The sequence below is a fragment of the Labrus bergylta genome, chromosome 11 (assembly GCF_963930695.1).
Source record: "Labrus bergylta chromosome 11, fLabBer1.1, whole genome shotgun sequence".
In the NCBI taxonomy this organism is placed as follows: domain Eukaryota; kingdom Metazoa; phylum Chordata; class Actinopteri; order Labriformes; family Labridae; genus Labrus; species Labrus bergylta.
The window spans coordinates 23,043,753-23,066,008 of NC_089205.1; the positions used below are offsets into that span (position 1 = coordinate 23,043,753).

At 43.5% G+C, this 22,256-nt stretch overlaps 1 protein-coding gene across 1 annotated transcript in view; it reads right to left on the reverse strand.

Annotated features, from left to right (window-relative positions):
- lhfpl6 (LHFPL tetraspan subfamily member 6) overlaps positions 1-21,325 on the reverse strand; it is a 43,165-nt gene extending 21,840 nt beyond the window's left edge. The window contains exons 1-2 of the mRNA XM_020646322.3: positions 21,007-21,325; positions 19,424-19,940 (exon numbers count right to left, since the gene is read on the reverse strand). Of these exons, the coding sequence (XP_020501978.1) occupies positions 19,424-19,808 (385 nt within the window). The 5' untranslated portion in view covers positions 19,809-19,940; positions 21,007-21,325. The remainder of the gene's footprint in view (positions 1-19,423; positions 19,941-21,006) is intronic.
- Between the last annotated feature and the right edge of the window lie 931 nt (positions 21,326-22,256).

Sequence of the window (22,256 nt, forward strand, 5' to 3'; positions counted from 1 at the left end):
ATCCTGTTAGAAGGAAACTGAAACGAATTCTGACCTATTTTATGATGAAAACCTTCCACCTACAGTATGAATCAAAGACACTTGCATTCCTGCAATATTAGAATTCTGATCTAATTTCATTTAATCTGTTCACATGCCACTCTCGAAAAAGACATGTCTTCAATTTGCAGGGAAATGCATTAAATGTATTGTGCACAAACTGACATTGGAGTGAAGACATGACTGTTGACGGAGAGTGAGCACCACCCCTGACATCTGTGACTGATTACAAGTTGTAATGTCTGGGTGATAAATGTGTGAACATGAGGCGCTGATGAATTCTACACTGTTCCCCAAGGAGCAGAGACCTTCCATTACACGTCTTATTATTGTCTCTCCCTCCTGATGGCTTAATTGATCCACACAGGCCGACAAAGGCAACCTTCCTCCACCCATCCAATGATCGTGATACCTGATAGGATGGGTGGGGGGGAAACGACCACAGCAGCTTTTAGACCAACTAGCCCCTTGTTCCACATTTAATTACAGATCTATAAAGCTCTGAGTCGGTTGTAATATCGAGCAGTCGCCAGACCATAAAGGTGAAATGCAGCGTTTTATAACATAACTTAATTTTCATTGGATTCTTTGTGTTTTTCCTCAGGAGAGAAAACACTGAAACGGGGCCGCTGCTGTGATTGGCATGTCTTGCTGCCATGAGCTTCCTCCGCTGTGGTGCGTGCTAAACTGAGCGCCTTCATGGATGAATTCAGAGGAGAAATGCAAAGCATGGAGGAACAGCTCCCCGTTCTACCCGCAGAGGTTGACCACAGCATATGTTGCTGCTTATTATTCCCTGTGTCTGCCCGTTTTCCATTGTATTTATAGCAGGGGGAACTTGATTTAGATCTGCTCCATCTGGTGATTCGCTGTAGGGACGGGTGCCACATCTTCCGCTCCGTGTAATCTCCCCCCACTCTGCTTACTGGCCTTCATTTAAAAACGATGGTAAGTGAGATAGCAGGGCGTCGCTTCCTCTGTCTCCGTCTTTCTCTGTGACACCAGCTGCTGCTGCGGCTGCACACTTTATGATGCTGGCTTGGAGGCATTAGGATGAGGGGGACTCTGGAGCCTGTGGAGGTGTAAAAAAAAAAAAAAAAACCTCCCACTTTCTCTGCTGGTATGCAAAGATTCCACAGGCGGCCTCCAGAGCCCCTTTCCTTCAAAAACCCTCCCCCATCAACCTTCAGCAGCCCTGAAAGGGAGGGGAAACTATAGTGGAGGTAACAGAGCTGAGGTTTGGGGCACAGGGGAGGGAGAGGCTGATTAAAAACCTCCTTTACCCTTTTACTTCCACGCCTGAGTCTCCTCTAAACCCAACATAAAGATGTGCAGGCTTTTTAAGGATTTGTACCTACAAATGGAGCGAGTGTAGGTGGCAATTTCTTTCATTTCATGTAAATGCACTCTGCAGGGAATGTAGGGCAGTGAAGCCGGCCAAATATGATTTCTTTGATTTAATGAAGCCTCTGAATACTAATATAAAGGCAAAGAATATCAAAATAAGTTCTCCATATATTCCTGGACAATGCAGCAGCCATTTCCACCATAATTACATTTGAGAGGAGATCAAAAAAACTCTTTATGGGAAGGACAGTCATAGCAACGGGCAACTGGTAATGTGATCCTCTCCCCATGACTGAAACTCAATTCAAATCTTTCTTTAAACGCCCTTATTTCATTACTCTCTAATGTATTCTTTACTCAGTGTGTCAGAGAAGTGGGGAGAGATGAGGAAAAGGCTGGTTAAAGATGAGCTGCTATCTCTAATGCCTCATTTCATGGCTTTTTCATTCTGCTGAAATAAAAAAAGCATTGAATTGGGTCATTTCTAATCTGATGATTAATCAGCATCTGGCTGCAGCTGGAAAATGCCATTTGTCTCCTTCACTGTGGTGTGAAGTTAAAGTTTGTTGAAGCTGTGTTTAACTTCAACTCTAAAAGGAACAAACAGTGAGCTCCAGCAGCTTTGTCTGAGGCTACTTGTCAGTCACTTTGCCACAATTGCAAGACTTTGAGCGTACTTGACAGAGTAAATAACTGACTGAGAGCCCGGCGTCTCTTTGCTGCAGAATGAAGGAGCTTTAATGTTGAAGATATACAGAGTGAGTGTAGAAAGTAAGCTAAATTCTCCTCAGTTTTATGGAGAGTTTTCTTGTCCATATAAAATAACCAAAATGCAATTAAAACAAAACATTATCATCACTGCCAAGTTGGGTGGAAAATTGTTTTGTGCTTGGAGCGAAACTGTTCAAGCAAAGACTTTTTCAGATTCTTACAATGCTTCTTAAAGCGACTCTAACGCCTCTAAACTACAGTCAGATGGAGGCATTGTCTGATCAACACAAGCAAAAACAGCAAACAGTTCTTTCTCTCCCTTAAATCTCAGTATAATGGAGAACAAACACACAGGCGTGCAGCCTCCTTGGCTGATTCTGTGCTGTGCGTGTGTTTGCATAAGTGTGAGGCTGACTGTTTGCTCCATCCTGGCGACTTGACAAGGCTGAAACTGAAATTTACAACAGGAAGAAAACAGACATGTTAAATGTTGTTTCTGCAAACATTTATGTATGAAACTCGCGCAGCTTCCAAAACAAAATGGATCCTGGAGTGAAATAGGAAACTGCACAAGCAGCAAAGCAAGTCAAACTGACTTCCTGTGCTATTTGCTCATCGTCACCTCTGAGGGCGAGAATGGTCACGCCTGCTTGATACCTCAGAGGAAGCCGGCGGCCCCCCACAGGGAGAAAAGGCTGTCCTCTCTGAGTCTAATTTCCACGTTCGTATAGACAGAGCAGAGGGAAAAGACAGTCAGGCGGCTCGGGTGACCACCTGGTGACCAGATGAAGGCTTCAGGGTGCATAATCCCATCCTATCTCTGCATAAGCACGAGAGGACAGGAGTGAGGCCGGGCCCTGCCTGTAGCCTGTCGTGAAGACGGATGATGCAATGGTGCAGGGCCTGGGGCCCCATGGCTCCCTGCAGGGACCTCACTATTGGGCTGGTAGATTAGGTCTGGATCACAGTTGACATGCCACAGCAGAAATGTGATGGTGGAGAGAGAGAGAGAGAGAGGAGTGTTTTTTGTGTACTTGTGGAGTGGAGCTGCCAACATAAGATCTGTTCTATCATGTTACACTCTGTCTATTAGGGACATTTAAAAAAAATCTCATCAGTATATTATTTATTCCCAACATGTTCTTCAAAAAAATCCTTGGTTAAAGATTTTTAAATGTGAGTACGTTCTCTACTTTGTTTGATTGCTCATTAAATTCTCTGTTGCACAAACAAGCAATTTTGAAGGCGTCACCTTGGGCTCTGGGAAATGAGTTTCACCCTTCTACGTATCATTATTGATCATGAAAAGCCTGTATGAAGCTCTAGGCTTTTCATTTGTATTGTTTAGACCACAAGAACATTATAATAACACAACCAATTGTTTCATGTTATCACTGGAGAGACCACATTAGCAGCCACTCAAGCGACAACAGCCCATTTTCCCCCGTGTTCACCTCACCGCCCCCACCTATTACTGCGTGTACAAGATATACAGCCAGCAATATACATGCCAATGAATCACAGTCTGGCTCTGCACGCGGCACGCTGCCCTTGGTTGGGTGTTACTTCTCAAGCTCAAGGTCTAACAAGGGGGTAATTATCACAAAGCGGTGAGATAAAGCCGGATGTTAGCAGATGATATGTTTAGGCGAGGTGAAAAGGAGGGTTCTTTAATTGCTAGACGTGTGGTGTGGGATCAATCATCTGGTGGGATTTTAAGACAGGAGATAAAAGTGGAAGGTCAATGGCTGGATACGATGAAGTGCTCTATGTGAAATATGTAGACGAAGATTTCCAAAGAAAAGTCCGAGAATAAAACATCCAGAGAACTCCGGGAAGCAGCAGGAAGTAACTCTCCGTCACATGTGACAAATTCTCATGTCTTATGGTGAGAATTTTATCTCTTTTCACTGATCAATGAGTCCTGTAGACACCCTGTGCCTGCTGGTGTCAGAGTCTCCTCCCTGCACTGTCCCTGAGACTCCCTCTTGGCTCTTGCAGCTGCCTGCAGGGCTTGCCAAGGGGAACAGAGCACGCTCAGAACAACAAAGTTTAGAGCAAGGACACTCCCGGACTCCCAGTTGATGGATCGGAGCTTTGATCATGATTACAGCTCGCTGTGGCTCAGGGCAGGTGTCTGCCACACTCGGCAACACCCTGCTGAGAGCCCGTCAATAAGCAGCAAGAAGTACAATATGACTGCTCAAATACTTTGGCTCCATCACAACACCCCTCTAAATCTCTTTTTAACTTCCGAACAAGCCGGCTTTGAATTGTTGTTTTGTTCCGTGGCGTTCCAAGAAAGAGGATGTTTGTAACAACCCAGGGGACCATCTGCTGCGTCGCAGACAGGAAACCTTTTTTTTTTCTTCAAAGGAAATCAAAAATTCTTTGCTAAAGAAGTTTGCTAGAATCACGACTGAGCTACTTAATCCCATTCATGTATCTATTTCTCTTATCAAACTGCACAGATTTTTTTTTTCTCTGGGCTGTATCGACTAGCTGCTATCCCTCACGCTTTCCAGCAGCGAGAACTATTTCACAGTGACTACGCTGAAAGCAATTGTAAAACACCACTCCTTTTTTTTTTTTTTTTTGCTAAGTTTTGAGTGGCTTATAGTGTAGTGTAAGAGCGTCTTTTCAAACTGAATGCATGCCGCCAGGGAAATCTCCACACGTCAGCTGCCAGTAGCTGGGCCGACAACTGCTCAAGAAAAAGTGCTCAGCTCCTTTCAAGTCTTTCACTGGAAGTGTCTCCAGAGAGTGGAGAACAAAGCTGTGGATTGACCAGTAACCATATATTTGCCATGTTTCTTTAGTCTGAGATTTTCTTTGGACGCAGAGCCCCAAAAAAGAAGCAGAGAGACGGAGGCTGCAAACTCTTGGGAGTGAAGTCCTTTGAAATAAAACGTTTTCTGTTTCTCCAGGCTCCCTGAGACAAATCACATATCTTTAAAATAAAACGGCTTATTGTCGTATATTAAGACTAATATTACGCAGATGTATGTCTGTAAGAAGCTTTGTAGGGAAACTCCTCCGACAAACTGTTCACTGTTTTAAAAAGCGACTTTTTCAGGTCTGCTTAGATTATGTCATCTTATAAACTAAGTACAAACGAACAGCATGCCATGTATATTCAGTGAAGATATGCACATAGATACTACAAAATCGTCAATTATTAAAACACCTACATGAAACATCAGATTTTGGTTCCTGACCCAATAAATGTCAGATCAAGAGCTTTTTTTTTCCCGCAGCAACATTTAACACTCATGCTAGCGGATATTCATTAAAGGCTTATATAACGAGAAATGTAGTACATAGATAATGGATGGATATATGACAGTTCCTCCATGCAAAACTCACTGCAGAGCAGCCATACGACTCTTTCCAAAAAGGGGCAGCTCTATCTTTTCAGTGTGATCCAAAAGTTGGCTTAATCATTCTGTGTGCATCCGCCAAGATACATAATAAAAACCCTGCTCGTGTCCTAGAGGACATTTCCAGCTCAGATCAACAGCCAGTGACTCCACATGCTTTTCAGCTGCTTCTCTGCCTTTTTGACAGGCAAAGTAATGGATAACTCATCTTCAACTGCTTTGCCTGGGGAAGTGGAATCTAAATGATCTCAGAGCTGCAGACACAGAGGAGGCTAGAAGGGAAGATGCTGAGATAATAATGGACATTTAGTGGTCAAAACCCAGCAGGATATTGCAGGGTCTCTGTGCAACACACAGCTGTCTCTGCTTTTATTGACATTTTGTGCATGCAGCCTGGCTCAGAGTAACCGGATGGCTTACAGCCTCACCTCAATGTCACTGCTGTTCATGGCTGATGTGTAACTACTGAATGACGGATGTCAGGATCGCCCACCTCTATAATAGCCACCTCTGAACCTCGCTGCAGAGAGCTGATGCATTTACAGAGGCGGAAAAACAATATTGAGTATCAGTAGCGAGTGACTGTGAGAGAAAGACGTCTGAGTAACATCAAATCAAAAATCCGACATCAGACAGGCAATCAAAACAGAACAACCTACGCCTTGTCCACTCTGCTGTTTGATTGACAGCCTGCACTGAGTTATCAGCTGGAGTGCCTGTGACTCCTCGGCTCCTATTATCTCCCTCTTTGCACATGACGAGCCGTTCTGCATCCATCATGAGTGAGCCGGAGTGCTCTGTGTTTGAAAAAGAAAAAAGAAAGACAGCCCACTCTGTGCCGGCCACTTACACTGTGGTTATCTTCAAACGTCAGATGGTGAAGCCCATCACGGTCAGGCAGAAAAACACGTTGAGCAGAACAGCTTTGAAGGACTTCACTTCCTGATCCCGCAGCTCTCACAGAGATTCAGCAACGTTAGGAAAAATAACATCGACTTCTAACCTGCCGTCACTTTGTCAGAACAGTTCAGACCAGCCACTGAAACCATGATGTTTTGACAAGCAATCAGCTGAATCTCCTTTCATTTGTGTAATTTCCCCCAGATGGAATCACATGAAGTGCGTGCCTGAAAGCGACAGATTGAATTTGAGAAGCATTTCTGACTATTTTCTAATGAGAGTCATATCTTCAGTTCTCCTGCGTTTCTGTGCTCGGTCAGAGAGACAGGAGGAAGGAGAGGAAGTCGCCCTGAGGGGAATGCCAACAAAGGAGGAGCGTTCAAGTCACACAATCAGGACAGTCATGATAGCGACACATTCACTAATGATCAAGTCTTAGCTGGCGCTGCAGGAGATAAGTAGATGTGAGTGATACCACTGGCAGCAGAGCAATACGCTTCAACCCCAGGGGTTTGGCTCCACTTCTAATCACTCTGTAATTAGAAAGCCTCCATTATGCTTCACCTTAACAGGTGACGTCTTTAGTTGGCTATGTTAAAAGCTTCTGGTCTCCTTCAAATGTGCCCTTTTAATGGTGGATATAAACAGACAATCAGACTATACCACAAGGGCGTGCAGAATGTAATCTAGCACATATATTTCATTAAAAAAAACATCAATATGTTGTCAGATGTTTGGATAACAGAGAAGCTCATAACTAGAGGTAAAAAAAAACTACACAAAGCAGACAAATGACGGTGGTCAGCGTTTGCATCATCTTTGAGCCTTACTTACAAGATGGGTGTTTTCATTTTGATGTGAGCCCGAGAATAACTCCGCTTTAATCATTTCCATTCACCCACTACATCTCCCACAAGAGAGATCAGCTCAAGCAACAGCAGGAATATGAGATTAAAAAGCCCCGAGTTCAGTCACAGTGTGACTCTGAATCACTCGCAGAAAAACTTCCTGCAACAATCTGGTGGAACTGTAACTACAGCCAGGTTGACGTTGCCATGGGTAACCCCCGGGGAGACAAAGGGCCAAAAAACTGGTTGCATTTGGCGTGTCAGGCCTGAGAGAACAACACCAGGGGGCTCAGGCTGGTCCAGACCCAGAATGAGTACAGAGAGCAAAGTCACTGTGCTGGATCAAAGAGAACCTTTGTTCCCGAGCTCCCTTTGGAAAAGGAGCGAAACTCTCGGCTTTCACTTTTAATTTCTGCTTTTTTTTTTTTTTTTTTGTGACATTTTGTTTCTGTTCCAGCCAAGAGGACATACATGAGCTGAGCAAGTGAAACAGCAAAGAGATTACGTGAGCAATGGTTATAAAGTGCATGAAAGCTCCAGAGGAAGAGGCGGAGCGGTGTGGAGGGCAGGTTACCTTGCTAATATTCTCCACTCTTGTAACAGGTGAGAAAGGAGATAAGGTATCACAGCTGATGTCATTATCCTCACCTATGATCCAGTTTTTCTTTAATTGCATCTGACACAACTTGTCAAAGAAGGTTGCTCTGATTTAGACTCTATGTGCAGCTCCGTGAAGCTCTTCCTCCTGGCGGTTTCTTCTCAACAATCCTATATATGGCCATCAGCTCCTGCAGTTCTTCATAAACACATACAAATATGGGTAGAGCTCGTCTTCTGTCCCGTTTATAGCCTCCTCCAGCAGTGCCTGAGATGAAGCTCACTTTGTGCATTCCTGGGACCTTCTGTTATGTTTCCACGGGGCTGTTTTTTTGGAAAGAGTGGCTCAAAATACATCCGGCAGCTTTGTCTTATAGAGACCGAGCATCCCATCTTGGAGCCTCGGCTTTTGGAGCGCTCTCACAACCTTTGTCAGCCGGCTGTATAAGCCTTTAAATGAGTTCGCATTTCAGTCTAGTTTTGTTTATGTCTTGCTGTTGCTGCTGGTTTTCTATCTCAAGGTTCACATGAAGGCCAGTCGACAAGGTGCTGTTTGACTGTTGAGGCTTGACTACAATCTGCTCCCAGACAGTAAAAATGGGCTTCAGGAAGTGAACTGATTATCGGCACACCGGTGGAGAGTTGTGTCTTGAAACTAAGGGAAAATTCTAGCTTCATTTGTTTACTTAAAGCATCAGACACTGGCCACTGCAAGACTCTGGGGATTTCTTCAAATGTTGACCCTCCCTATGCGTCTCCTTCTCTCTCTCCTTTGGGTCTGCACCCCCCTGCTGCTGTGGAAACAAGATCTTATAATGGGAGAGCCCACCCAACTGCTGCCGACCAGCTGGAATGAGAGTCTGGGAAGCAAACCAAAGCCAGAGTCACACTGCGTCGCCTTCCACCCAAACACTAAACCTTTCCCCAGTCTGCACAAGTACAGACATGGACCTTCGAAATGGAGATTTTTGTTCAGCTTGTGTCAGCCTTATGAAAACTGAGGAATGCACACTTTTCTTCCCTGAGACATAATTTTTATGCGACACAATTACAGGGTTGTCATTTTATGGTAATGATTGGAGTGACATTTTGCTTATTACTACACCAAGGTGCCTTTGAAGCTGTGTTTGTGCAAGGCTTCAAAAAAAAACCCCACAATGCACACTCCTCTCCTTCAAATGAAGTCTTATTTGTATTGATCAGTAAACAAACAAACACTCGCTCTCTTGAGGGTCTTGCCGCCTCTAATTTATATAAGCTGAGCACATAAGGGAAGAATCTGTGACTCTGTTAGCATGCACAATCACAAGTTAAATATAGATTCTACCAGGCTGCTTTTAAAGACAACAAACGGAAAGCTGAAAATCTATTGAATTCAATCACTTTCTCTTGGGTGACACATGCAGGCACACTCATTAAAAGCCTCTCAAATTAAACTTGTAGTAGAGCTGAGGATGGGGAAGTTAGGAAGGGAGGTGGGGAGGTGGGGGCTAGAATATATTTACCCTAAATTCCCAGCATTGCTTAAGGCAGACAGAAAAGACTGGCGCTGGCCTCAGCACACGAGACATTAACACAGTAAGCTGCATGCAGACGACACTACAGGCCCTCTCACAAAAACACACTCAGAGACACAAGAGGGAACAAAATGCACACTTGACAAAAGCACATGTTCCTTCCACTCATGCATTAGTCAGTACATTTACATGATGTAAAAAAGAAAAAAAAGCTTAAAGCTGGACTTTTAAAATACATGTAAACCTGTTTTTCCATGGTGGGAGTCGATTTAATGGCATGTTTAGACCTTAATCAGTCCAAAACTGTCAAACTCCCCCTCACATTTGCTTGTACACTGGGCAATGGACTGGAGTCAAATAAATGGGCTAATCTGGTTAAATGTAGCCCAACTTAACTGTGCATGTAAACATACTGAGTGTCACAGAGAGGTTAACAGACTGCAGGACACTCGTGACTGACAATTGCATGTGCACTGGCGACCTTTGTCCTCTGATCTGATCTTCAGCTGCCTTTTACACCACCTTCACCTGTCCCCATGAGTGTGTGTGTGTGTGTGTGTGTGTGTGTGTGTGTGTGTGTGTGTGACCCACTGAGGGACAATGCTTCCCTCAGCTGCACACTGACCCTGATCTAACTGATCTAATTCACCCGCCGACAGAGGTGTCTCTTTTCCACACATCTCCTTCTATGAGAGCTCTGGCCCTTCACCCGCCTCTTGAAGCTATTCCTGGGCCCTTCAGGGTCGAGATGCAGGAGATACTCAGACACATCGAGTCAAATTAAAACGAGACATTCTCCAGCCAAAGGGGACAAAAGAAGAAAAATGACTAATGCTTCAGTGGGTGTTCGCACTGCCTCTTATGAATATGGAAGTTTACAATATAATGCATGTATGGTTTGAAGAACCATAAGAAAGAAACCAAGGACAAGCAATTACTGTGGATTCCTTTACCAAAAATAAACTCCTCTCCAGGCTATTCTATGCTGCTGTTTTATTTGCAGATTCGTCTCCATACATCCAGGCATATTCTGTTTCCTTGCTGGCCTGCTATTTGACCCAAAAGAAGGCGGCACAGACGACTATTGACCCCACATTCTCCCTCACGAGGGAGAACAGGGTATAATTAACTGTAGTGTTAAAAGCACCGTGCCTCTGAGACTGTAAAACCGGGTCTGAATACTGAGAGATCTACTTCATCCCACAGGGCTCAGGCCCAATGCATCCAATCTATACTTATTCATTTATTCAGCCGACTCATGGCCTCCGACTCCCTCAGAGATGTCTCACAGGTCAAATGGGGGCTTTCCATCTCCTTCATCGCTAATTAGACATAACATGTACTAAAGTTTGGAAATACTGTTCTCCCCCTGATTGTTTTATGTTTCTGATGGAAGGATTTATCTGCCACAAAAACAAGGACTCAAACGGCTCAAACCGCATGAGACGGGGTTATTCTTGTATCCTACCTGTGACTAAAGTATTGCTCACTGTAAACACAGGAAGGGGCATTGACACCCAACATGCCCTCCGCAATGTGTGTCAGCAGTGATACAGAGCAGCAGAGCCTCCACCATCTGTTAAGCATCTGTCTGAGCTGTGATTCACCCCTTCAAACATATTCTCTGCTTTAGGTGTCACCGGCGAATACGTGATATGTGTTAACAATGACTTTTCTGTCTGCTTCACCTTTTCTTGTTAAAGCGGAGGAGAGCAGCCTGGTTAATCATCGCAGGAAAACTCTTCAATTAATAAAGGCTCCAGAGTCGTAATTCTACAGCTGACAATTAATTTAATTATTAATGAAAATGTCAGTTCGATTTTTAATCGAGGAGGGTCAGTCGGTCTGGAAATGTGGTTCTGCCTGAATCTTTCAACAGCTCTTGAATGGATTGTAATTGCTCTTGATTTAGGCATAATGTTTTACTGAGGATGAATAACTTGGGTGAAATACTGCTTTGTTGTTTAGTGCCCTTATTAACAGGCCATTTCTTTCATTTGTCCAATGCTATGACCTATGACCCCCACCTGAAAGCTGATGACATTCCCATCAGCGTCCGCTTTACTTTCTGTTTAGTGCTAAAAAAAAAGATGCTGAAGTTAGCGTTTGGCTCAAAGCATGGAAGTTGCTTAGTACAGCCTTACAGAGCTGCAAGCATGACCACGTAGCCCAATTAGTCCTGCTGATTCATTGATTGGTCTGTCGATAACACGCCAGAAAATGGTTCAAAAACTAACAAACATAAAAAAACAAAAGCAAAATGAACAATTAGGTTTATTGACTTGTTTTGTGTATCCAAAAGTGCTGGAACCTGAACATTTTCCATATTTTGTCTTGGTAAATTAGGTCCAAATGGCTAAATCTACAAATTCTCTACAACTGTCAGACTCCCTTTGTATGAGTAGTTTGTGCCACATTAATGCCAGACACGAACGCAGACGCAGCAGACATGTTTTCTGGAACAGTTTTGTTTGAGTGACAAAAACAAACCAAAACGTCGCACGCCTGCTTCCATGGCAGTGAAAACAATGACTTAACAGAGGAACAGACTGAAATAACCCTTCTGTCTGTCCTTTGGTTCCCCAGACTTCCTGTTTGACAAATCTAAATCCCTGTTGATGCCGGGCTTTCCGCCCTGTTTCGCTCTGTTTCTGTCTCACTCTTTTTCTTTCATCCGTTCTCTCTTTCTGGCTGAGCCCAGGTCCACTCCTCGGGTCACTGGGTATCAGCCCAATCTATTTTTTTCCCGCCTGCAGACAGCAATAAGCACAGCCACTGCGAGGTGGAGGAGGAGAGTGAGGAAAGGAGCTGGAGAAGGAGACAGGAAGGACACAGAGGGGTGGACAGAAAGCAGAAATAGGGGAGAGGTGAAACGAGCCTGAAATGGGAAGTTAAGGGGGAGAGCACTGGAAATAAAACCCCCGGTCACCAGAGAGGTTATAAACGGGGCACGTGTGAGTTCATCCTTAGAGAGAGTGAAGAGTGAAGGAGAGAGATAGACCAGAACCATGATGAAAATAAAGTGCCCATGGTGCACCGGCTACGATTCACTGCTCCCTGGCTCCAAACACCCGTGTGGTGAAGTTGGGGGGGGGGGGGGCTTTTGAGGGAACTGTATGTTGAGCAAAAATAGCAGCCTGGTTGAATGAGCACATTAAAGTGTTGCAAGAGTGGTCTGCACTTTAGGTGATCAATCAACCCAGAGGAAGAGACGTCCACTTTATAACCATCAGTGGCCGGAAACGTAAGCAATGAAGAGCAAGCTAGCATTTAAAAAGCATTACACAGAGTCTAGTCCATATTTAAAATGCGTGGCTTTCTCCTCTCAAACATACCTGCTGCTGCTGCTGCTGCTGCTGCTGCTGCTGCTGCTGCTGCTGCTGCTGCTATCTCGTTAGCTTTATGCAATGCCTACATGGCAGATGAGACAGCGTAGTCCATCATCATCGCAGCAACCTGGCAGGCGTGTGACGATGAAGGAATACAGATTGTTTTTTTTTTTTTGTTGGAAGTAAAGGAGAACAGGGAGCTGTCAGAGGATATTTACCCATCACCTTGGACATGTCTGGTGATTTGACACCATTTAAACAATGACTGTCAAGAGACACTATAACACAGACAGAATATTCCCCTGGAAAACGAGCTCTTCATCCCGGAGTCGTCCTCGTATGGATGCAATTTTTATTTTGTTGTACCTCTTGAAAACGAGTGCTGAGAGGGGAGTGGAAGCACACATTCTGGGACTGGGCGGGATCCAGCTGGCAGGGACTCACAAAGCCGACACAAGGACAAAGCTCCTGGCTATGCTGGTATGGCTCTCAAACAGGACAACACACTCCGCTGCCAAATAGCCCTTGGCGGCAGTATGGAAGCCACAATGGCAGCCCATCTGTAATTTATTTACATGTCTTTATATTCATTGCTCCTGCTCATGCCCTTGACATACACTCTGAGCTGCAGAGGTGGTGCACAGAGATGCGGTCAATTTTGTGGCCTCAACACATGACCGGGATACTGTGTAGCATGTTGTTTGTGTTACAGGTTCCCTCTCAGTGAACAAGACAGCCACTCAAGAGAGTGATACACGTAAACGTGAAGCAAACTTAAGTGAAATAGGCCCAGATGTTAAGGTATTTCATGTCTTCTCTGCAGCTTCATAGTGTTCATTTCCTGACACTCTACACCAGTGTGGGCAAGCGAGGCGCTGTCACAGAGGCGTAAACAAAGCCAATCAGCCACAAAAAACTAAATGGAGAACTTTTCCCAGAAGGCAACACTGCCAATTATTTGGTAGTTCAGATCAACTGCAGCTTCAGTAGAGGCTGGCGTGGGAAGTGTTCAACCACCGCCGGCCAACAAGCCTGCACAAAGTGAGGGCTATACCCAGTGTGTCGCAATGTTTCCCCCACAAACACGTCCTTTATTCTAACAAACCGGCCCTGGATGGTTTAATGTTACTTATGACAAAATTCTGTTTCCACTTTCACTATCTTTGAAGCCATTACTTACATTCTGCATTAAAGGGAAACGACGCAGAGCTTTGCATCTATTCAAAAGGCTCGTGTGTCAAATAAATGACAAGTTTGTCATCTCACTCTGAGGAGCGTCAGACAGCGTTTGAAAAAAAAAAAAAACACAACTTCTGATCTCATTTCATCAAAAGACTCTCAGGACTCAGGGGTGATATTTAATGTAAAAGTCTCCAATCAATAATACATGATTTTAGAGAATTCCATAGTGATGGCTTAAATATGTCTCCCAAAACACTAAAGAGTCTTTGTACTCCTCCAAATAATGTCTCTATAGAAACCGGACTGCGCACAACCTTCCCTTATGGCAAAGAAATATGCTGCGTTGAGCTGTTTCACGCCTTTTTCTTTTCTTACATCCCATGGGGACACATAGGTCCGCTCCTCCTCTGATACAGCAGCAGCCCACATGAAGTCCTCTGCTTGTACCCTACATTATGTTCCAGCAAACTCTCTGAAAAAGGACAAGAGCAGCCCTTCATGCATCATATCGTTTGTCTTGCCTTCAAGGACACAGCAGTTCACCATCTCAATAAAAAACAGCCCATATCCTCTACAGCCCTGAGAAGCTATGTGTCTTGACATTTTTATCAAGGGATAAAATGATTTCAATTCAGCTGACATTCTCTGCAGGTCAAGGCAATATTTTTGAGGCAGGTTAGGGAACTATTCTCCTCCGCTGCCTCTCCTAATGTTACTGCTGGTGTTATTTTGGCTTCAATTGTTGAAAATCTATATTTGTAATCTTTGTGTTTTTGGATGACAGCAGCTTTATTTGATTCACAACAAGGTATTGTTTTCAGGGAAATAAACTGGGTCTATTTCAATCCTGGTTAATAATGCCCAGCCCCAAATCCAAAGGTAAGGCCCCTCAGGAAGGAGAAACAGAGGGTATGGGTTGACATGGTCACATATGGATACAAGGCACTATACCTTATGGCATATTTATGAAGCTTATGGGACATGGAAAAGATGTTCTTTCACTCAAAAATTGCCTAAACATTCTGCTGACATTGTGATTGTTGTTTGCAAAGATGGAGGATTATTTCCATCAGAAGCCATCAAACAGTCTTAGTTTGCAAAACATTCTCAGAAATGTCTTCTTCATCTACAATTCGTATGTTTGGAGTGAAATCTGGGGGGGCTAGAGGATCCTTATACGACCCTCACTTACAGAAACAGGGTACTCTGACCTCTGCAGGAGCGTGCAAAAGTGAAGGGCCAAAGAGGTACAGTCAGCAACCTAAAAAGACATCCTCAAAGTTCACAGTCTACAATTATAATCAAAGTCAATGAGAGCTGGCAAAAAATATCCAGCAAAGAGACAAAATAATCAAACACCATGACCTTTAATAGTAAATATATAAAACAAGAACGTCAGACTGGATTCACAACCTACAAAAACTATCTGTAGTGCATTAGAACCTGCTTTTTAAATCATGAAAAAGGCAATTAGACACCAACTTCCTGGGGCACAGGTCACTTCCTACTATGGTATTGGTAATGGACAAGTACAGTCACCCAGTCAGGGGGGCTGTCAAATTCTTCTTTGGCTATCACAAGGTAATCAAATAGAAAAATGCCATGTGCAGAGAGCAAATTTGTCAAAAACGGGTCTTGAAAAAGCATAAATTAAAGGCTTTTAAAAGTGCTGAAGGGGAAATCCATACAAGAAGAAGTGTAAATAGAGGTCTTAAATCCCTTCTGTTGCAAACAAACGTTAAAAAGCTTTCCTCCCGCTGTGTGCAGCTCTGCTTGGGGCACCCATAGACAAGGCAAGGCTCTGCAGGGGGGGTCAAAATCCCTAACAACCAAATCCAAGTGAAGAATCTTTGAATGTCTGAACCTCCCCTCAGTGCCACAGACGTACTGAGTCTGCACCGCTGCATAACTAAAACAAAAACTACAGTGAAGGCAGTGGTTTAATGTAAGCAGCACAGAGTTCTCAAGCCTTTGATTTATGAGCCAGAAAAGCCTCATATTCTCACACTCACACTCATACTGACTCTCTGGGCCTCTGCCATTACCAATTAAGCAGCGCTGGACTTAAAAACAGCATTAAATTAGGTAAACAACAACACATGCAACATTAGGTTTAGTTATTCTTTTAGTCTGGCTGCAGCTAATAAGATAAGACTCTGATAAATCCGTAAAGCTTTAATCTATTTGATTGGATCGAGATAAATTACAGGGTGATGTAAAGTGGATGTTTCACTTGTGGCAGCCTGGAGGCCCCGTCCTCTCCGAGACACTCCTCATTAGTGTCCGACAATAGGAGCCGAGGAGACACAAAAGGAAGAAGACACTGTAGCATCAGACAGTCAACCGTGTGGCTTTTGTTGGATTCGCATGCGTTGCCTGCCTGACTGCTCGCCTCATTTACTCCCTCTCTCAGGTCCTGCTAATCGCTGAGATTTGATCATATCGCTCAGCACACATTCCCCTTTTCTCCCTGTGGGTCTTTATTTCTCAGCGAGGTTCTCAGTTAATAAGAAGGGAATGCAGAATGTTTCAATCATCAGGTATTTTTTTCCCCTCCCTCTAAACTTACCCCCCGCGCGCCTCAACATTTCCACTCCCTCTGTAAAGTGATCGGAGACAAAACATGGAGCAGCCCACCGAGCTTTTCAATTGTGTCACATCCAATTATGCCTTCAGAGACGTCTCTGCCCTTTCGGCTCCCATGCATTCATAAAAAAAGAACCAAGCAGTGCCCCGTGTATTGAACCCCACCTTCTTTTGCTCCTGCTCCATCTAAATTCATGCGTGTCTGGATTTGTGAGTCTACCAAGGAGAGAAATCAAAAGAAAGACGGACGTGGAGTTTTTAATCCTCTCACCAAAAATAGCAACGAGCTGTAATTCTGCATGTGTGGGGTTGCTGTGAGCTTTAAAGGAGCTCTCCTTACATAAAAGTGCACATTCCTGAATAAACTAGCCAGCCTTCACCTTCATCATCCTCCATATTATACATCATTAATACTGATGTTCCTAAGTAGCTAAGCCTTTTAGAAGTAGGACATGGTGCAATGTGGTGGTCCTCTGCAGATTTATCCCTCTGAAAGACCTGCCAGCTCTGTCAAATCTGCCTGCAACCTGCTTTTCTGTCACATCACTTCTTTAAAGCCGAGCTGAAGTGATGGGGATTGTAAATAGCATGGCTGGTGAGCCACAGTATGTGAGAGAACCTCTTTGGAGCTAATGAGAGGGCTGGAGTGCTGCAGCTTCTTAAACTAGGGCAGAGAAACTTGCAGCTTCAATGGAAGCCTTCCCTCAGACCTCACGTCCCGGGAGAACAGATGTGCAAAACCAACCGTGCACACAAACCAAACTAGTGTCGCGTTGAGCTCTGTCCACTCACTGTAATCAAACAAACAAACAAACAAACTAACACAAAGTCTTTTATTGACAGAGCTGAAGTGTGGGCAGAACTTTTTTGAAAAGAGAAACAGCAAGGGATTTTTTTCAGCTTCAAGGGGCGCATTCTGGACCATACTCAAAGCACTGAAGAATCATTCTGATGTTGTTTGGGAATGCTTGTAACCCATACGATGCTCTATTTTCCATCATTTCATGAATCAAACTGCAACAACAAAAAGATATGATTTGACTCCAAAAGTTTTCTGCACATAAGAGAAAGAGGGATACAGGAAGTTGTTGTGAAAGTATTTTTTTTGTGTGTGAGTGTTTTCAACAATAGACGGTATAAATATAGGACAAAGTGGCTCTGCATCCACCCACAAAAAAGAAGCCAATAACTATCATTACAAAACCGGGTTTGAGTATGTGTATGACGTGTATTTTGATTTTATAGTTTGACCAATGTCCCCTTTGGCAACATGAAGGAGGCTGGGTTTATGACCTAAACTGCAGCCAGTCAGTAGAGGGAGTGCTAAGTATTTTGGCTTCACCACCTGCGAGCAGTTCTGCTGTCCATATAGTCTATGGTCACAACTTAGCCACAACATTTGAGACTCATCCAACCGTTTTTTTTTTTTTTTAAATGGGATCATGAACTATACACAGAACAACACACACACACGCGCACACACACACACACACACACACACACACACACACACCAGACCGACAGACTCAGTAAGAAGTCAAATATTGAGAAGGACATGTAGTTCCATAATTCCTTTCCAAACTGCAGTCATGAATAAATATTTATAAACAGACCCAACATCATTTTGCAACATGACCAACATCACGGTGGGAGACTTTCCATGTCTAGTAGTGCCAAGTATCTGAGGAAACAACAGCTTTTCTGGGCTAACAGCGGGTCTGCTGGCAAAGAAAAGATGGCCAGAGGAGAAAATGTCAGGTTATCATTATTTCTACGCCCAATTGTTTCCTGACAACTGTGATGCTTTATTACACTTTTGTCTGAGCGTTTCAAACAACATTTGGGAGAAGATAAATACTCCTTTGAGGCTATGTACAGGCATAACGGCACACTGTCATGTACGAGTGATCAGGATGGATCCGTGTGTCCTCCAGACATCACCAACATGTCTGTGTGAGTTGCTGTGGTAATAACTTGGGGGGGGGGGGGGGGGGGGCTCAGTAACTAACTGATTGTAACTAGGCCTGCATCATACTGGAAAAACATGTGATGTGCGATAACACTGCACAATATTGCAATAATGGCATGGACTGCGATAAATAAACAAATAGTGAAGAGTGCATTCTGGCTACAACGTACAGTTTTTCATGTTTAACACAATACCTGAGGTTGCAATATCTCCCTCATGTATCCAAAATAAATCCAAAAAGTTTCTTTCGCCACTAGATTGGCGTAAATGTATCTGAGGGTGGCTCAAAGCTATCTTTAGCTTCATCTAAATGTCTCCAAATCCTGAACATTATACCTAGGCTAATAAATTGCAATAAATTCAGACTTCTTTGATGTGTCAATTGCCAAGGCTCATATAGTGATAACGATAATATCCCAATTAATTGCACCACCCTAATGGCGACTTGGCTTTAAAAAGCAGAAGCATGAGTCATCGAGATCAATCATCCTTCCAATCAAACAACGGTGCAGTCGGGTAGAGGTCCAAAGTATCTCCTTTGCACCAAACATATTCAGCAACATTTGAGGCCCATGGATGATAAGAGTTTGGCTTAGCTACTCCGATGCACTTCCACCACTTTAGATTTGACCTTGTCAATGTATGGCTCAGAGTGAGTTACAGATTTCAGCAGCAAGAGTGATTAACTAACACAAATCTGATTGGAAATGCATTTCGAATCAATTTCAAAATCTGGGTTGGATCCCCGTTTTTTTTTTTCTGAACACATCTGTATCTGCAAAAAATGGTCTCTGGTAATTCTCTTGTATAATGTCCTATAGATACTTTGCATGCTTCTTGTATTCCCTCGGAACCCAAGAAAAAAAAAATCAGAAACATGTGATCTGAGAGTTACAAACTTGACGCCCTATGATTGTAACCATAGCCTTTGCACTTATCGCCCTCGTTTCATTAAGATGGGTTATAGTTTGAAAGCTGGTGCAAATAAAAACATAGCATCAGGCAAACATAAACTCACCTCCAACAAACTGGATGCCTCCCGCCACACGCCCGATTGTGCGAGAGATGAGGTCAGAGATGCAGCAGCCCATGAGAGCTGTGAGCGCCACCAGCAGGAGGAGGCCACACCCGACGCCTGTCACCACGGTGCAGATCCTCCACTCCAGACTGGGGATGCCGTGGAAGGAGGCGTAGCGCCCACACTGCTCCAACATCACGGTGGCCTGCCTCTCCTCATCTCTAACAGGGTAGGAGCAGCGACGAAAGGTGCCAAAGGACACAGGCTTGTCCATCTGTGTCCCCAGCAGCCAGTAGGGCATGAAGAAGCCGACGCAGGAGGCAGCAGCACACAGCAGGGACAGCAGGGCCCAGATAACACCCGTACATGTCAGACTGGACGCCATGGTAAACAGTCTGTGAACGCTTCACACAGTCACTGAACTAACAGCACTTTTATGAGCAGTCGCTGTGTGCAGGACGCCTCGCAGTGAGCATTTAACACCAGCAGTCTTCACCTCCTCAGTGACTCTGGGTCCCTGTCAGGAGAGAAACATCCAGTGTGAGCACTGACAGACAAATCATCTGTGGGAACAAGCTGGTGGCTTTAGGCATGAAATAAATCACAGCTCCATAAATTGAAACAGCTTCCCTATAGTCACTATAAAAGCTGATTTCATTAAAGATGTGAAAAATCCAAGTATTGTTCCTAACATAGTTATTTTTCAGTCAAATACTGAAATACGTCTTCTAATTGATGAAATAAGGATATTGACAAATCTGGACAAGCTTGTAGTTCTTCTAGATGGATTCAAAACATCAATAATTGGCTCCATACATAATGGGCAAACACAACAGCATGGATTATTGTCAAACTCATGCAAATAAGTAATCAAGTCAATTTGATAAGCTGATATTCATCACAGTCATTAATCAAAGGTTGTTGCAAATGCTATGTTGTAGCATCATAGACCATAGGAAGCTTAAGAAGAGAAAAAGTAAGGAAAAAAAATAGTAACTTTAAATAAATTGTAGGCTATAAAACAACAAAAAAAAACATTCGGAATAGAAAGTGCAGATGTAGTTTTATTTTGAAAACATTGATAACTCCAATAACTGATAAACTTTTAAATGAAAACTGGAAACGTTAATAATTAATAACCTACATCCGAAAAGGTAGAGATTTATCATAAAAGGTGGTACAACATGTAGCCTATTGCTAGTGTACAATTACTTTCAATTTGAAGAGCGATGACTCTTCTACCAAAGAGCATTAGGACAAGCCTGCAAATAACTTATTAACCTCAAACTGGTTCAAGGCAACACACATCAAAGCAATACTACAAATAAAACAGCCCATGGCTTGATCCATGGGACTTTGAAATGATATCAAAAACTCATTAAGTGTTATAAAATCAATGGTTTATGGACGTGTAATTCAATTCACACTACCCGGCAGGAACAGGCACCATACATACGCGTTGTAGTGATTTTCTTAGGGGGTCCTCTTGCTGTGTTAACGCAGGGACCTCACTATCGGAATGTGAGTAATGAAAACAAGGCTTGGGGTGGGGGGGGAGAAAAAGAAAGAAGAAGACAGCTTACATGTTGGGAGACCTCCGGAAAAAGGTGGGCTCGGTGAACACTTGGAGCGTATTTCCATCTGCTGACTCCAGCTGTGCTTGGTCCAAAAGCAAACTTTTCTTTAACCCGAGGAGGAAACGAAAAAAAGAAAAAAGAAAACGCCTTCGACAATGAATATAAATCCCAAAAAAGTGACCAAGGGGCTCAGTTCACAAATCACTTCCTCCTCATCAATACATTTAAGCGAGGCAAAGATCACTTATTCACTCCTGCGTGGGGCAGCAACGTGCAGCGCTGACTGAGTGGACTCCAGAAAGCTTCCACATTCCTGATCAGAGAGAGAGAGAGAGAGAGAGAGAGAGAGAGAGAGAAAAGAGAGAGAGAGAGAGAGAGAGAGAGAAAGAGGGGCGGGGAAGGGGCGAGTCCATGAAACACTCTCGGGAGGTGACCATCAATCACACAAATCCCCACCCAGGGGCTGGACTCACCGCTACTATCATTCCCCCACATGCTCATGATGCGTTCAAGTCCACCTTGTCACTGCTAGACTACACCTGGAAATAAAATTCTTGGACCATGTTGAAAGGCTATACAATGTGTTGAGAGCGAAGTCCAGCATGAAACTTCACTTTCCTTTATTTCAGACCCACAGGTCCATATCATGAGGATGAGGAAAATTATGTGATTTAATTTACATTTTTTTAGTTTAAGAAAAAAATAATTTACTCACTGCCAAATCTTTTATGGTCATACAAATATAATAAAGGGCAAAGATTCATGCAAGACATCAATGATAACATTGCAAAACGGGTTGAGTATTTAATCTAACCAATTACTGAATTAGAAAACTAAAATCAACTTGAAAAATGTCTAAAATGAATATTTCCAACAGTACTTAAACGCAGCATTTCCCTCTCATCCTGAATGTCAAACTAATTCATTTGTGTCAAAAAAAAAACGCGTGCATGTTTTTCGTGGGACTCAATGTAAATGTTGATCTCGTATCTCTTGTCTTTTAAAAGACTCAATAAACTGACTCAAAGACCCACTGCTCTACCTTTTCAGGTAGCCTACGACTTGGAAACCATTATCCTATTGCCTTTGTAGAAAATCCATGACACGTACTTGATGCCCTCACATTTATTAGTATCAACATGCTTTTGTGACTTATCACACGTGATAAACAAAACTGTATTTCCAACAAATTGAATTACCGCACAAAGCGGAACACTATATCGGTTTGGAATCTCAAAAAAACGACCGGACGGTAA